The following is a 17462-nucleotide window of genomic DNA, read 5'->3' on the forward strand; positions in this document are numbered from 1 at the left end:
AGACCTGACACGTGTCGTTGTGGACCAATATCGCGTCTAGCTCACCTGGAGTAAGACGACCCAGAAGGCGACAGCGACGAGGTGTTGGGCATGGTGAAACCGGGTGACGCCAGACTCGGACTGATGACGTTTGGCCACTGGTGGCCGGGCGGCGGGGTCTTGGACGCGGCGGTGTCGGCCAGCGACCATATTTTCGGCTTGGTGGGCGGCAACGGTATACCGCAGTCCTGATGGTGATCGTCCTGCATGACGTGATGGTGGTGCACCTTCATGTGGTGCATCTGGTCGGGGTGGTACAGGTGTTGGAGCATCGGCTTGCGATCGTCGTCGCCGTCTGACATGACGCCTTGGCCCATCATGTGATCCCCGTGACTATCTGATATCGCACATGCAAAAAACAAACAAGTAATGATCATTTCGTTCGGTTGCGAATGCGAGAGAAAGTCGGCAGATCGGGTTCCAGTGTTTGGCCGGGAACACGATCTCGCGAGGTTGAGTTGGGAAACGGTACAGGATGTAGTGCCCCAATAGTGCTATTATTGCGTTCAATCCAATTCTAGCATTCGATTCCAAAAATCCAATGCTCGTAGTTATAACCACTTTGAATCTCGTCCGAGCGGAAATTGGGAAATAAAAAAAATAATATATTATGGTTGCTCGAATTAATAGTAGGTACAGATATCATTGGCAGGCCCAACCTTCCGGAAGTTTTTTTTCGACTCGTGTGATCATTGACGCCTCTTTTCCATCCATCAGAAAACATCCAAACATCCACGATCCGACATTCAAAGACTTATAATAATTATACAATATGACGTACGCCTACCGGAACCAAATTGATGAGAACCTGTGGACCGAGACAATGAGACTGCGGGGAAATCCGACGCGAATGTAACACGGTCACGCAATTTATGAATATCGCAAACGTTTAATATTACATATTATACGTAGGTACAAAGTACAGACGTACAACAGTTAACGATTATGTATGGTCGGAATTAAACCGTTGTCATAATATGATAATATAATATGCTACACGTATATACTCACCCCATCCTAAATATAATATGATGATGATGACGATGACGATGGTACAATGTGTACTATATGCGTGAGCGTAAAGAAAATCGTATACATCCGCCCGGATAGAAAATATATAGCACAATCGCGGAGAATAAAAATAATATGGTAGGTATTATATCGTCGAAATAGTAATAATATAATAGGAATTTTCACGACTCGCGTGTATTGTTTATACGTTATTATTATTATTATTATTATTATCAGACACACGTTTAGACGCATATATATGTACATATATATATATATAATATTATTGTGTGTACGGCGTGTGAGCGTGTAATTGCGCGGATATGCAAATTTCGTACACACAAACATACATAAACTGCACAAACGCGCTCACGAATCGACCGGCCAGCAGCATCCGCTGCAGCGGGCAGGAGCTACAGCAGCAGCCGCCGCTCGCATAATATTATATTATTATTATTATTATAATAGTCGCGCGCGTCCGATTCACACGGCGTTATGCGCACCTTCATACATATAAATGCATACTTACACACATATAGGTACGTGTACGACTCATGACATCTTTATAATAATAACACATACGAGAAGGAACGGGAATAAATTACCTTATACCCGCTCGCGTGTGTGTGTATTTATTTTATTTTATTTTTTCCAACACGCGGTCTCTGGGTGTGAAACGGATTGCGCGCGCTGGTCGTGACCGGGAGATGGCCGAGATAAAGGCGAAAGCCCTACCGTTTCGAGTACGCGCACAATGCTATATAATAATAATATATATACCTACCTACTTCGACCATGAATAAAATACGATATATATACGTGTACATATGTATATTTATAAACGTGCACATACGTGTGTGTGTGTGTGTGTGTGTGTGTGTGTGTGTGTGTGTGAATGATACAAGAGGGCCATACGAATGGGCACGTCCCGCGGAGGCGACAATGATTCATCCGCCGCCCGAGTAAATGGCTCGGGCGGCGTTCCCGCGAGAGACGACCCCGTCGCCGCCGCAGTTTTAAACGGCACATAATAATATTACAATAATATAAGGAATATTACTATTATTATTATTACTGTGCGATGGTCCCCTCTCAAGCGCCCGCATTATATGGGATTGTCGATGTATATATAATATATATATATATAGGAAAAAAATAAAAATACTTTTCGTTAATAGCTTCGAAATGGTAATAATATGCCCGACCGCCGCTCACTCTCTCACTCAATCTCTCTCTCTCACGCTCCTCTCACACCCCTTATAACTGTATCACGCCTTTTCTCCGCGAGCACATATTAACCGTTTAGGGTGAGCGGCGCGACCGTATAAAAGCTCTTATATAATTTTCGTCGAATAAAATATGTATACGCGTTATACGCTGCAGGGTCCTCGGCACTCACACATATTGATATTATTATATTCCACAAGTGTCATTCTCGTCGTCCGATTTCATATACACTCGGAGAGGGGTCGGGCCAATTGCGATAATGCGTTACGCACCGTTCTGCACCGTTTTTCCGAGTGAAAAAAAAATACACACTAACAGTGACATAATTTATATACGCGTAATCGCGCGCTGTCAAGTGGGCAAAGATGTTATACCTTTTCTGACGTCCTTGTTGCAGTGTTTCTCGTCGCCCATCAGCATGTCGTCCTTGTCCTTGTCCTCGCAGTCGGACGACCCGGCGTCGTCGTCGTCGTCGTCGTCCGTCTTGTTCTTGGGATCCCACGTCATCTTGTTCTCCTTCTTCAGCCGCCTCCGGGCGTTGGCGAACCACGTGCTGACCTGCGTGAGCGTCATCTTGGTGATGATGGCCAGCATGATCTTCTCGCCCTTGGTCGGGTACGGGTTCTTCTTGTGCTCGTTGAGCCACGACTTTAGCGTGGCCGTCGACTCCCGGGTGGCGTTCTTCCGCCTGGCCGCCAAGTCGTATCCCGCGCTGTACCTGCGCATAACAAACAACGGACGTCCGGTCAGACATTACACTAAGGCACGCACAGAGGCACATCGACGCATTGCGTAAACGAGGCTGAGGACGCGCCGCCGCCGGTCGAGGGGACGTGGATCGCGCGCACATGGAAGATTTACGATCAATACCGGTTAGATTTATGCATCTATATACGCGCTTGACCCCGCGCCGGGACGTAAACGCGTGTTTGTGCGTGCTCGTGTGTGTGTTTGTGCACGCGTGTGTGCGTACGGATACGACGCGTAATTTATGCTCGACGACGACGACGACGACGGGCGCATATGATATTGGTCTGCGCACGCACGCGCGCTCATTATTGTTTCTCCGTCTCTATGGCGTCTAGCCGAATAATAAAATTATTTTTCTGTGTGCCCTCCCCCCCCCCTACTCCACCACCCTTCCGCCAACTCCGGCGCCCGGTCCGGCGAGTATCCCGCCGGGTTGTCACAACATGTCATCCACGCGTGCATTATAATATCACATTATTGTGCATAGGTATTATAGTACCTAAATAATAATATATTATTATGAATATGAATAATAACGCAGGCCTCCGCCGCCTAATTTGTATAATCGCACCCGACAGAGACGCGCGCTGGGAGGGAAAAACCCGGAGTACGAGGTGTAGAAGCGGTTAGAACCGTCGAGGGGCGGGGAGGAGACTTGCTGAAACCCGCAAAAGGTCGTCTTCGTCACAGGGAATCAATGGCCGAAGCACACTGTAAGTGTTCAGACGGATCATTTACGGACACTACAAAAGCTCTGGGGATTGTTTGTCGTACATATAGAGAAAACATTGTATAGGTACATGCGTATAGTATACGATAACAATATAAAATGATCGGTGGGAGGGGGTGGGGGAGTATCAGAACTGTTCCGTAAGCTCGCAAACAACACAACCCCCCTCGGTGGAGCAGTACTATAATAATATAGATATCGGTTGTGTGCACCTGCGGGTTTTACTATAATATGTAAAAAGAAAGTCGCCACCGACGACTTAATTATTTCATACACACAAACAATAAAAATAAAAGCGCAAAAACGGGTAAACGGAATAGAAATATAATAATAATAAAAAAATCAATGCCCTTTGAGTTTAGTCGGGAATTCCGCGGCGGCGATCGTGTTTTCTCTCTATATATGGCCTCGGTATGACCGGTGCGTGACGGCGGTGGCGCCGAGTAATCGATATTATCGCCAACCGGCCATTTTGTCTTGGGTAGTAGCTAGTAGTAGTAGTAGTAGTAGTAGTAGTATTGGTAGTAGTACTATAACTACTAGTAACTACTATAATATAACACTATACAAGGAAGGTACACACACAATAAAAGTATTATTACTACCATAGCTTTTTAATTATACGCTCATATAATAATATTATTATCGCGCAGAATGCGACGATCTACCGGCACGCTCGACACCGATATTAGATTTGATGATAGGTAAAGAGGAACGGTCGGCAGTAAAAATATTAAATTACGTAAACGACGAATGGGTAGGCAGTATAAAATATGAAAATAAACACTGCTCACCCGTAAGCGGCCAGAGTGGAGTCGTAATGATAGTAGCCGGTGGACGGTTGCAGACTGGCGCTGGACCACATGTCCGACGAGCCCGTCGAGTCTTTCAGTCCGTACGGGTTGCTCTGCAAAAATAAAAAAATAATATATACCAATAAAGCGAATGAAAAAAGTCAAACGTACGATAGCAATTTTTCTTTTTACGCGGGACAATATATATAATATATATATATATATATTTAGTTATTTATTTATTTATAATACGACGACGACGACGACGACGACGAAACGTGCGCGCAAGTTTTTTCAAACACGCGGACACGACAATCAGGTTAGGTCGGGTCTATAAATCGACGATTCCGTATATAAGGCGGCTTATAATAACGTATATGAAACTGGTCGAGAGGTAATCCCCCCCGTTTGCGTATACACAATTTGCCCAGGAGGTCCGACCCATCAACGTCATACGGTTGCTCGCAGTGTCCTTATATTTTTATTATTGTTGTTGTTGTTATTGTTGTTATATTGTCGTCTTATGTCTATAATATGTCGGAACGAGCCGAGTATGTGACAAGCGGCGGTGGCGGTGGCGTTTCGGGAGATCCAACGATCGATCTATTTTAAATGCTGCGAGTACCTATTCGACGTCATGTCGTATAATATACCATCAAAGTCGAAACTTTATTCTGACCGGCCGACGAGAATTCATCCATAATAATATAATATATTACCTATTTACCTGTAACGTACGTATAGACGCGCTCGGATTCAAAATTGAAAAAAGAAACAGGTTATTCGTAGTTCAAAATTAGTTTGTACTTTTTTTTCTTTAATAGAATAATAATATAATAATTGTATAATATGCTAAACCTCAGAAAACGTTCTTATACGAATTCAGAACAGGTTTCGCCTCCTACTTGGTCCGATAATATATTATTAGGTATATTAATATATATTATTATACATAAGTCGTGGCTCACAGAGTTATACGGTTTATATTTGTTTTACGATCGTTTATTTTTTAATTGATACACATCGATAACAATTTATACGCGTATCTATATATAGATAGATGCCCGATCTAATTGTTTTTTCCTTTATTCTCTATACATGAATAATAATAATGATCAATCACGTCTTATTCTAGTGTCTCCGGTATCTATATATATATATATATTATGGTCTTACACGCCGCGTTGATCGCTGCAGTCGAGACGATATAAATGTATACACCCGATTAATAATATATTATGGCAAAGCTGTTAAAATATTAGTCGAACATTTTATTTTTTATTATACACAGATAAATGGTCGATATGTGGTATAATCGTGCGTTTAATAGTTGAGGCACACACACGTATACACACATTTATATATATATATTATACGGATGTATTATTGCGTTTGATGCGTAACTTGATACACGGTCGTAAAGTGAATGATCTCGGAAAACGATTTCACGCCACACATATAAATCGACAAACTAGCAGACTAATAACGACATTATACGAATACTTGCCACTCGTATCGATTAATAATAATATACGCTGCACTGTATATTGTCCTATTATATACTGCAGGAACCCATATATATTATATATATGTATATACTCGCGATTTTTTATCCCCGTACAGTCCTCCGTACAAGACTGACAATCGCCAACATTAACGAATTCCTGTTATATACGTTGTTTTTTTTTTGTTTCTTCAATCGCATCACGAGAAGCATAATATAGGTATGCGGATACCGTCTTTTAAATGAATGGCGAACGGCGTATAATAAAATGGCAAAATATAATGACGAAATAGTTGGCCAAAAAAATTGTACTATTATCTCCACTACATCACTCCACGCACAAAAGTAGGAATGGTTGTGTATAGAATGTTTTGATGTCTGTAACTTGGAGGTGGGTTATGTATTGGGACTGCCGTGCTCTCTATGAGCAATTATGTCAGTCTTACGTCAATGTCGAGCGTCGCCTTTGGCGCGTATAATAATATATTAATATTAAAATATGATATTAGCTCGCTAAACATTTATAAATCGGATGAATATTTTATTGAAAACAAGACGACGACGACCCGTCGTCAAAAGCCTTTCGCGCGTGTACACAATAATATCGTAAGCAATACATAATATATTAATAATACATTATACATCATAAATATACGTATATAAAATACTATATTATATATAGATACGCGCGAGTGCGTTCAGTCACGTAGTCAATAATAATATTTCGCGATTTTTTTTTCCCGTCGACCGACCCGTCTTATATTAAATATTATACATAGATAATATTAATATATATATATATATATATATAATATAATATAATCGTGTTTGGAATTTAATCGGAGGGAAGTTCGCGTAATTCGTATATACGCGCTCGCACACGCACACATTCGCGGATGAAGACGCACAATAAGCCTGCAGCGATGTATATATATATATATACGTATACATATTGTACACAGTGTTTAATGAAGTAATACGATTTTAATAACCGGTTTAACGGGCGGGTGTATACCGCGGTATATGTAGACGATGACACGGAGAGGGTGTGAGCGCGCGTGTGTGGGTGTGTGCAAATATTTGGTCTGCAAGCAGCAGCAGCAGCAGCAGCTGGGTCAGGCGCGGTGAAGCTTCCTATCGTGCGTCGGGGTTAAGTGTTAGATACGGCTCCCCGGGGATCGGCGGGGGCGGCGGCGGCGGCGGGGCGTTAAGAAGCCACCCTGTGGGATATACGCTTTTAATATTAAATATATATAGTGCCGCGATGTGCAGCACCCTCGGAGGAATTTCACGGCTTCCCGGTTTTAGCTGCGCGCGTGTATATTATTATTATTATTAGATGCGTATATATACGCATATAATATATATATATGTGTGTGTGTGTGTGTGTGTGTGTATATATATATATATATAATGGCGGAGGGGGATGACGACCCGTCGGCTACGAGCCCCGCGTGTATATATATTGAAATTTATCGACGTCGACGATGCATACAGTTGTTGTTTTAAGTAGGTATACGCGTTATTATTATATTACGATAACATTATCTTTATAATATAGTCGAGCGGTGTGTAAGATTTGTGTACGTCCAGTTGACCAGTGTTGGGTGTAAAAATTGATTCGACGAAAATAAGTAGCATCCATCATATTTTAATATAATATTATATGTGCCATCGCGGAGACGTGCGACAATAGCTTACGAGCGCGATATCGACGTAGCACTATAATAATATGTAAATCGTCACGACATGTCACAACACAAGGCAGCTCACCCGGTGCTTTCTATAAGTTATAAGTTATAACTAATAAAAACTATATTGAAAGACAAACTGCGACCATAGGTCGTCCGCTAAATATTTAAGTAGGTTAGCTGTACCTATATATTATAATATGTGGGTATGTGAATTGTGACAATTTACATTACAAATTTAGTTTTTTTTTTTTTTTGAGAAATAAATGAATAGTAATAATAATGTACATTAAACTCGTTTATACGCGGCACAACACTCTTCTTATATTTAGTGTACATAAAAAAAACAAATTTTGTTTTTTCGCGTACCGCGCGTATAGGTACAATTTTATATTCTATCGAACTCATAACAAATACATATACCTAATACCTATACAATTTGTGTGATAATTCGCAAGGGAAAACTTCACAGCCCGAGAAATCATCAAAATTAATTATTTTATAATAATTCATATGGAATACCTATACGAAGAGAGTCATATATTTGATTATCAGTGGTCGGAGTTTGACAACTCTATACTTTAGATATAGTGTGGCGTGCGCTACCGGCGCTACCGCTATCGCTAATAATGCAATTTATTTATTTTAAATGCACTACCAATCATCGGTAGACTTATGTGCGAATGTAAAACACTTATCATAATACGCTACATAGTATATATTTGAGTTATGAGATGTTTATCAACATTTTATCTGCAGGATATTGTGTACCTAAACATTTGTTAAATTAAGAAATAGTCTAATTTATTTAATTTTAGAAATATTTTATTATAGTTACAATAAAAATTATTAATCTTAGTAGAAAGTAGAATTCAGTGTGGTGATTCGTTTAAAAGCGGCAGTGTCGCTTTTGCTATGCTGAAACAATGCTGTACCAATATGTAACTTGCATTTCTGCAATCAAAGTAAATCAACATACTGCATAGCGTCGCTAAACATTGTGAGCTACTCTTTAAACAACCGGACTAGCTATTTTCAAAGAAAAAGTATTGCATTGCAATCGCTGTTTCTAAACAGTATTATTAAAAACAAAGCTGTACTGGCCGTATTTGCGTCGCTCCAAAAGAACTACATTCAACCACTGATTATATAATGTACAAAGTATTAAACACCCGCTCACTATACATATATAGTTGCAACTAATTCATCGGAAATTATGATATTATGGGCACTTCTGTATAGGTATTAACGACTGCTTTACAGCGACGAAAAACATCGTTCAACACATTACATCATATTTTACTGACGACGTTACGCATCGTTGTCGCGTCAAAACTCAAAAAGAACAACAAAATATGTATCGAAACAAGGTTTATCTTACAGAAACATCACGTCGTTTACTATAGCGGTGGTGGCCGGAAATCCGGTGGGAAATTATGTCCGCCCGTTCCCATAAATATGGAATTTATCCGGGAAGAGTATTTTTTTATTTATTATCTACATCACATATCTATAGTCCTGTCGATTTTTTGTACCGAACGTATACGTCGGCGTGTATACGGATAAATAATAGTAGACTCAGCCCGCTAAACGCACGCCCGCAGCACTCTTCTAAACGCAAAATATAACAATATACAATATTACATGTAATATTATATATGTATCATACGATGTATATACGATGAAAGCTCGGTCGGATGTCCAACGCCGTGCGCCACTATAAAAGAGAACCCGTCGCGCGCGCCAAACACGGTTTAGCTTTATCCAAGTCGTTATTTTTCGACGTGCGCATATACCCCTTTTTCAACCCCATCTCTGAGTGTCCCCCAAGAGCACTGACGTCGGATTCTGCACACACACACCTACCCTATCCTCTCTCTCTCTCACACACACTATATATAGACACCTATGTATGTGTATATGTGTATTTACTATATACATGTATATAGACATTCTGAAAGCGTTCTCGCGTCCTTCACTATAAATTTCGACGTTGTGCGTATATATATATATATACATACATGCGTGTATATTGTAAATACATATATTGAGAAACGCTTTGAATTTATGCGCGGCGGTGGGCTTTTAACGTTACCGCCGCCGGGGAAATCGCTACACGAATATATATAATATATACATATATATATATATATATATATATATAAATAGGTATACGATATTGTGTTTGGGAAATCGCACCTGTTTGTCGGTGGAGTGGTTTATCGCGTGGTGTTAATGGCCCCGCGCGTTTGTCCCGCGGGGTGATCAATCGCCGGGAGATTGGAAAATGTAAGCGGAAATAAAAACTGTTTCCAAGCACCACCGAAATCCACTTTTACGCTTAAAAAAATTGAACGCCTACATTTATATACAATATACAAGTATTAAATCAATATAGGTATAGGTATGTATACATATTATATTATATTATAAAAGCACTGCGAGCGGTTTGTATCATAATATAAGACGCTGCTGCAGTGTTCGTAAGATCGGCTCTATTGAAGCATATTGTTGGTGTAAGTAATTTATCGCATATATTTTTTTTTATTTATAAAATATATAATATATATATATTATGTATAGATGCAATGCATATTAACTATTAAGTTGCGTGATTTCGGTCGAGGGTGCTCGAACGACCTTGGAACACGGCAACGAAATAAAATAGTAAAGGTACACCACAAAGTAATATATTATGTGCACGATATATTTTCACCTGGAAAATATTTTTATATACACACGTATATTGAATAAAAAAAACCTATATAAAAAACAAGTAACAAAAGTGCACCGAAAATAAAATGAAGGCTTGAATAATTTAATAAGTAATATATTATTACAGTGTTTAGTGCAAACTGCAAAATGACTCGATGTGTACGAGCGATCTTATTGAAAAGAGCGCGTGTCCGCCGTCACATATAATATATCGGTAACAGACTGTAATAATATAAATGAGTATAATTAGAAGTATAAGCATAACGAAACGGTATAGGTATGCCATTATTTTATAAACTATATTGGATACAACTGGAAAGATACGGCGACGACGGTATGGAATAATATCAGTAGTAATAATATAATAAGCCGCACACGATACTGTACGATATATATAATACAATTATACATCTAATACGTATCTATATGACATGGAACGAGTTTCGCGGCGTACTAATATAACCTACCTACCTGTATATAATATATTATTATAAATATGTCATGCTATCATATAGGTACACAGTACTTAAATGGAAATTCGTTTTGCGCGACGACGTGTTTAGACTGTTTAGAGCAAAAAAAAAAAAAAATTCTTTCCAGACAACTATATTTATACACACATACAACACCACTGTTGTTATATTATTAAAGCGGCAGTATTACACGCCGTCGTCGTAGCCATTGCGGGCCGCACGGGGAACGACGAAGAAACTTTCAGCAAACATAATCACCGCTCGGCAGACAAGACTACAAGAGATACCGTCGCGCGCGTCTATTGTTTGTTGTTTTTTTTTTCTCTCCGTTCTTCCACCGCCATTTTTTTTCATTAGGTACGTACGGGGCACTATGTTGTTGTTATTATTTTTGCACTCGTCTACAATTAGCGTCGGTTGTAAAACAAGAAATAATATACCGACGACGTCTAATACGATATTATTATGTAAAACACGGCCGCCACAATGGTCGTCGTCGTCGTCGTCGTCGTCGTCGCCGCGCATGAGTTATGGTGGAAGTAAGTAGAGACGAAGGGTTTGCACGGGGGGCGGCCGGCGAGGGTGTGGCAGGATGACGGGGGGGAGGCACACCATTAAAGTCGACAACAGGTCAATACGTTGTGGGAACTCGTATTACGGCTTGCTGTGTGTGCGTTTCCGTGCGTATGTGTGCGTGCGTACACGATTGTCCCGTGTTGGAAGAAACGAGAAGAGGAAGAGTATAATATATATTATATACTGTGGCGCCAAACTTAGTCTGAACAATGTTACGCTGTGCGAGTGTGTGCGTGCGTATAAATGTATTTTTTTCCCGCTTTCGAATTCTCTCTCCGCGCCATCGGCGAGTAATACCTTTTATTCCTTCAGGATCGTGCCGGTCGGTCAGCGCGTGGTGTATAAAAATATAAATCCCTTCTACGGCCGAGTGTAAATCCGTGGCCGAATACGTGACTGGAAATCGTGACAAAGGGCGTGCGATCGTGTGTGTGTGCGTGGGTGTGCTGCGGGGTATATATCGTATAATATGTATACCGCATATTTCCGGAAGACTCACCTATACCACTCAAAAGCTCTGCACCCGGTCAACTTGAAAGGTCAATTCCATTTTTTTCCCCCCATCATATAATTTATAGACGTTTTTCGAGGATACGGTTCTACACGAGACGCACCTATATAAGGGCGCAAAATACGCGCTGTACATATACACTCTGGTTACTGCCAGTAGGTATATCATAAGTGCCCCGGTGCAAGCTACCTTATTATACTGTGTTATTGTTGACCAACGTGACGTATTGAATACCAACAACGATGGATAAATAAGTATAGATGTCCTTTGGAACATTTTAAATTAAAGGCTTTATCGACCTATAAAATATTAACACTTGACAAATACGGCGATAAAAAGCTCTCAAGTCGTACTTTATGTTTAATTGTTTATAATTATTTATTATCATTACTTATTAATCACTATTAAAATACAGATTATGTTAAACGAGAGTATGTATACCCAGCGGGTCGTGCAGTTACTGTAGTTTTGTCCTTCTAAAAAAAAAAAAAAATACTAGTCGTAAACTACTCTAATCGAATTTAATTCCGTAATCTCACTAAAATATAATGATAAATAATAATGTATAATTATTAATTTTACATACTCAAGGACGAATTTACGTTTCAAATGATCGAAAAACATTCAATATCTAGTTCCTACCTTGCATAGATAATTAGGGTTCGGCGTGTAAGTTACACAAAATATCCGTCGCGTCATCGTGCACACGCCGGTTAAGTGTATTATTGTTTTCGACGTCATCGCACGCGTATATAGACGCGGTAGCGCATACAATAATAATACGTGTCAGTGGGATAACGTATCAATCAACTGCATACGAGCACGTTATATACACACCCATTATCATCTTCCTCTCTCCACCTCCTCCTCCTCCTCATCCTCCTCCAACCATTCTCCCAATCTGTCTGTGTGTGTATAAACTCATTGATATAAAAGATGCTCGTGTTTATATTCATCAATCCACCCCTCGTATATATATACGGTTATTTTTCACGCGGCGGCGGCGTTTACTACCCTCTTTATACTCGATCGCATATATATATATATATATATATATATATAAAGTCATAAGCTTCTCTCTTTATTTATTTTTTCGCTCCCTCAAAAAGGCTCTCTCGGTGCTGCCGCCGTCAATTTTCCGCTCGTTAATGAAGCCTCCGCCCAGGCAGTTGCGGTTCTCTCGTGCGCGCACACACACACGTCTGCCTGCGCAAACGAGTAGGGTGTATAGTAGGGTAGTATCGTGGAAGTGGTGTATACATATACACACGGCGCGTATACAAAGAGAGAGGCGCACAGCACAACAGTTCGCGAAATCACCGCCACCGCACTCTCCTCCGCCCGTCGATAAATCACGTCCCACTCCGATTTCCACCCCCCGTGGCCACGGGGAGACGGCGGTAGATGGGCGTCATCCCCTCTCTACGGTTAACCGGAGGCTGTGGCGGGAGCGGATTGATTTATGAACGTTGCACTTCGCGCGCGCCAAAGCTTCTTCTCTCGCCGCCGCTGGAGTTTATATATACACGCGGCTCGATCATATATATATATAATATAATAGTAAACCTTTGCGCGTGTAGAGGCTTTTTATTTTTGAGCGCACCCCAAATAATCGAATATAATTGATACTGGATTATATGGGCGACTTGACTTATGGGCTCGCGTTAAAAGGGCCATTAAAGAAAAAAAAAAGATACTGCGGAAAAAAACTGAGATCCATTGCGTGAAATCACCGAACAATGACGTGTCTCCGCGCGCAGAGGATAAACACGACCAATTCGAAATACGCGAAACCTAATTTATTTTAATTTAACAACAACGATATTGTATGTACGCGAACGATTGGAAATATATTATCGGTAGCATTCGATTGAAAAGGGTAGTGATATTTTTTCTTACGAAAATAAGTTTAAAAAAACCTATACTTGCAGCTTTCCCAAATTACTATCTTTAAAGCAGTGATAGCGTACAATTTCTGTGATTTTGTGCAGTGATCTGTGGCACGCACGCACCTTGATAGGAGAAGTGGGGGGGGGTGAGTTACAATAACCCCCTTCCTTCTCAAAAATGTTATCGCTCATAAAAATGTTTTTCCACAAAATGTCCCTTCCCCCGATAGTGTCCGCAAAACAAAACCCGCCGAAAAAATCGTGTGTGAGCCACATTCGAGGTAGCATCCATAAATTATTATGTAAAAGAAACACGTGAAATTAAAATTTTTTTAGTTATACCTACACTTATGATCGTTACTCTCCAGCAATCAAGTTTAGAAAAAGTGTCAAATTATAAATTATTTTTGGTAAAACGGTCACCATATTTTTCGTCACATTCCTTCGACCCTAGTAGGCTTGTATAAATCCAAGCATATAAACGTTTATCATAAGTTATGATTCGTAATAAACCTTTTTTGTTTCAATCGAACCAACCACTTTATAATATACATCATGTAGGTAAGTGTAATTCTATGTAGTAATATGTAATATACAATGACTATAATAATGAATAAATATATTTTAATTAAATCGCTACTTTTAATATTGGACATAGTCTAAGAACTCACCAAGTGCGGGTAGAACGATGACGTGTCGATGCTCGGATACGGGTTCTGATCGGTGGACGGGTACGGCGCGTATACAGCCGTTGTGGCCGGCGTGCTACGGTGGCTGGCGTAGTGTGGCGGCAGCGACGCGGCCGCGGCCAGGTGGCACGAGCACACGGCCACAGCGGACTCGGAACCGGCGTTTCGGTCACCAGTTCCGCCGCCGACAGTGGCGGCGGTACAGCACGTGCCGCAACCGGCGGCGCCCATGACGTCGGGCGATAAGCCGCCGCCCCCGCCACCGGCGGCTAACGGCGGTGATACCGACTCTGCCGTCATCGCGCTCTGCGAAAATGAAAATAAAATATTATATATTACTTTAAATATTCATAATATTTGATATTATAAATTATAATAGCCACCATAATAGGTGTATAATATGCCAACTGGAGATTTGGTTACCTGTTTATAAAATATGATCAAATAAGAAGCAAATAGGTATTGATTTATTTATTTGTATTAATCCTGGTACATCTTTAATAACTTAGTACTTATAGGGTATTACTGTATTAGATCCCAAAAATATTTAATATCAATCCATCATATGAATAAATACATAATTTGTTTTCTTAGATATAGAAAAATACAGTATACAGTATAAATCGTTTATAATGACACCGGTTGTAGTGACATAGGGTTTTATGGCCTTAAAGTAAAGGATCCGAAAAAAGCATAGGTAAGTTTTATTTATTAAATTTTATCGGTAGCTATGACTATCGGTTATAGTGACCTCTTTCCTTGGACACTTGAACGTCATTATAACCGATTTTTGCTGTATTTGAGAAATTATACTTATTATATTATAATATAATCAAAAAATCAATGTATGATAAAACTATTTAGAAATGAGTTCCTCCGCTGAAAAGTATATTCATTCTGCGAATCGTGTTTTTCCCATAGGTGCATATCATCACATTTCATTGTGTGACATTTAAAACATGTTGTATAAAAACAAAATTGAAAAACAAAATTATTGTACACCTAATATGTAGAAACAATGAGATATGAAAAGATATAAAGGACCGCACATATGCTGTTACATTATAAGGCAAAACAATTTTAAAAATGTTAAGTCATCACCTCGGAGTGTTTAAATTAATTTAATTGAAAAAAACTACGTAGGTAGAATGTTAAATATTTTTGGAAATTTATCAAATTTTCATGGTTGAAATTAAATATAAGTAGGTATTTCGAACCAAAATACCACTCTTTATGTATCTTACCTATATGTATATTGTGTATGACGTAGATACACTGTATGTGCCCAATAGGAGAATGCATTCAAATAAGTAGGAAAAAATTAACAACTTTAAAAGCTTATAAAGTATTGTAGGTATAGTTTAATACATGTATAATAATAAATAATAATAATCCATTGCCATTTCAACGTTATCTAACGTAACACATACACTTTAATAGTGTAATTTATTATTATTTAACGAATACAGACAAACTGAAATGTTGGGAGAACAATTGAAAATTAATATGTTTTACATACTTCATATCTTATTTTATACTACTTCTTTACTTTACATGTAGGTATATTATAGTCAACGGGGACTCTGAATTACGAAATAATCGTGACTTAATGAGGGTGCGAGGTAAAAGTTGATTACGAGTTATGACAGCTGGTTTTAATCAAGAACCGCGGGGGAAAACGAATGAAGGCATAATTAACATAATATTATTATTAAATATACGTGACGATTGATTTAAATATTCATCAGAGAAAAAGCATAGCTGATAATAATAATAATAATAATGTAACGTATTGTTGTCGCAAAAACGAGTTTGTGTACAAACAGTGCGCAACCACACATAGGTATACTCGGACAACTGCAGGCTGTCAAACAAAACCGTCGAGGTATATATAGTTTTTGTACGGAAAATATTATTATTATTATATTATAGTAGTATAGGTACAGACCGTCGTTTTCACGCAAAATCTACGCGCTCGGAGGAAATTGATACGTTTCGTAACATTAAACGCCGTCGTCACCTCGGTTTAGGTGTGCGCACGCATAGTGTTACGACGGGCGGCTACGACGTTATTACTCGCGCGGACAGTCCCGTCTGCGGGCGGCGGGCGTCTGTCGTCGTATAATTATTTTAATTGGCCATTCGATACCAGTCACAGTGTGTGTGTGTGTGTGTGTGTGTGTGTGTGTGTGTGTGTGTGTGTGTGTGTGTGTGTGTGTGTGTGTGTGTGGAGTCCACACACAAACACTGTGGACGGTGGCGAGTAGACCGGTTGTGAGGTGTGAACCCGAAAGCGCTTCGTCGGGTTTTCAAGAAAGGTATATATTATTATTATACATATACGCACTTACGTATATTAATATATTATATTATCTATATCTCGTCGTCGTCGACACCAACTCGACCGCAAAAACCAATAGACCGGAATGAACCGGGCGGCAGCGGTATAGACAATAATGAAAATATAACAATATATTATATTATGCGCATACACACACGCCTATGGGCTTTATATTATTATTATATAAGCATAGATACCTGACTGTATAGGCCGCCGCAGTTTTTTTTTATGTAACGCCATAATATAAATATATATATATATATATAATATTATTGTCTACTGCGACGCGGAACAAACGCGATGCGACGTCGTCGGTTATATATTCGATGGAAACCGTGGGCAGGTGTCGATGCCCGTGTTTTTCGAAACCTTTACACGATTATACGCGCATTAATATAATATTATAATATATTATTATTATTATTATTATTATTATTGTTTAACAGTATTGTTGTCGCACGCGAAATATTATCGGTTACCTAAGCACATCAAACACGCACGCCGCTATAGTAGATGAATATA

At 39.5% G+C, this 17462-nt stretch overlaps 1 protein-coding gene across 2 annotated transcripts in view; it reads right to left on the reverse strand.

Annotated features, from left to right (window-relative positions):
* The window catches only part of LOC111030459 (homeobox protein caupolican-like), a 67027-nt gene that overhangs the window by 5054 nt on the left and 44511 nt on the right, over positions 1 to 17462 (reverse strand). For both annotated transcript variants that reach the window (XM_022309962.1, XM_022309963.1), the window contains exons 2-5: positions 14582 to 14905; positions 4552 to 4664; positions 2652 to 2995; positions 46 to 376 (exon numbers count right to left, since the gene is read on the reverse strand). In XM_022309962.1, coding sequence (XP_022165654.1) covers positions 46 to 376; positions 2652 to 2995; positions 4552 to 4664; positions 14582 to 14905 — 1112 coding nt within the window. The remainder of the gene's footprint in view (positions 1 to 45; positions 377 to 2651; positions 2996 to 4551; positions 4665 to 14581; positions 14906 to 17462) is intronic.

Source organism: Myzus persicae, unplaced genomic scaffold (genome assembly GCF_001856785.1).
Source record: "Myzus persicae strain clone G006 unplaced genomic scaffold, MPER_G0061.0, whole genome shotgun sequence".
Taxonomy (NCBI): Eukaryota; Metazoa; Arthropoda; class Insecta; order Hemiptera; family Aphididae; genus Myzus; species Myzus persicae.